General features: G+C 28.0%; 1 protein-coding gene across 1 annotated transcript in view; it reads right to left on the bottom strand.

Annotated features, from left to right (window-relative positions):
- Positions 1-496: 496 nt before the first annotated feature.
- LOC105621941 (fatty acid synthase-like) overlaps positions 497-951 on the bottom strand; it is an 18,654-nt gene continuing 18,199 nt past the window's right edge. Inside the window, exon 11 of the mRNA XM_012203377.1 lies at positions 497-723. Within this exon, the coding sequence (XP_012058767.1) occupies positions 497-723 (227 nt within the window). The remainder of the gene's footprint in view (positions 724-951) is intronic.

Here is a 951-nt window from a genome sequence, read left to right as displayed (position 1 = left end):
TTTCGATGAAAGAATTATATCAGCTTGCGCACTGTGATATTTGTTTATGCAGTGATATTAATTTCTTATATACGATACTTAACGTTGCTTGATAACTATGACTTGAAAAGTTTTTCGAGTGATTTCGAGTGATTAAAATAAACCAGTAATTTTAGTACCTGCATTGAATAAAAAATGTATGTAAACACAATAAAAAAATTCATTACAATTTGTCCAATGAACAATTTTATTCTCATAATGATTTAAGTTTTATAAAACATTGTAACAATGAATATGTATGTTGACATAATGAAATATTATCTTAACGTTTCTCTTTATTAACAGACTTTATTAACTAATAAAACAATGGGTTAATATAATGATTTAAATACAGTTCCACATCCATCGATACCTGGTATAAGAAATACGTCGTTAATAATATTTTGTTTTTTAGTAGAGAGATCGGAATAGATTTGAGGAATGAAATCTTCATTTTTTACAACATCAATTAAAGAGCTTAATCGTCTAGCTTTTCTATGTCATATTTTTTTTTCTCGTGCACATTATCATTTGCATTGGACATTTTAGTAAGTTTCGCGAAAGTGAGATTTTGTATCTCTTGCATTGACAAGAAAATATCAAATTCTTGTTCCAGAGTTTGCTGGATTTTTACGGACATCATGGAATCTATTCCGACATCGGCCAGAGATAAATTTTGATTTAAAACTCTCATGACACTTATGTCTGTAATATGAAATATACGATTATAATTATACTGTAGTGCATTATTCATAAATCAGTTAATTAAAAAGTATAATAAGTATAAATATGTATAAGATAAGATTGCATAAAAGTCTCTACCTAAAATATTTGCGACAGCTTCCATCAAACTGATATGTCCGAAAGATCTTTTCTTTCCAGCTATAACTATGCTACTCACAATTGGCCGACTTTGAAGTAAAAACTTATCGA

This window comes from Atta cephalotes (assembly GCF_000143395.1).
Source record: "Atta cephalotes unplaced genomic scaffold scaffold00038, whole genome shotgun sequence".
NCBI lineage: Eukaryota > Metazoa > Arthropoda > Insecta > Hymenoptera > Formicidae > Atta > Atta cephalotes.
Note: the sequence above shows the minus strand (reverse complement) of the source record. Positions and strands in the feature narration are given on the sequence as shown.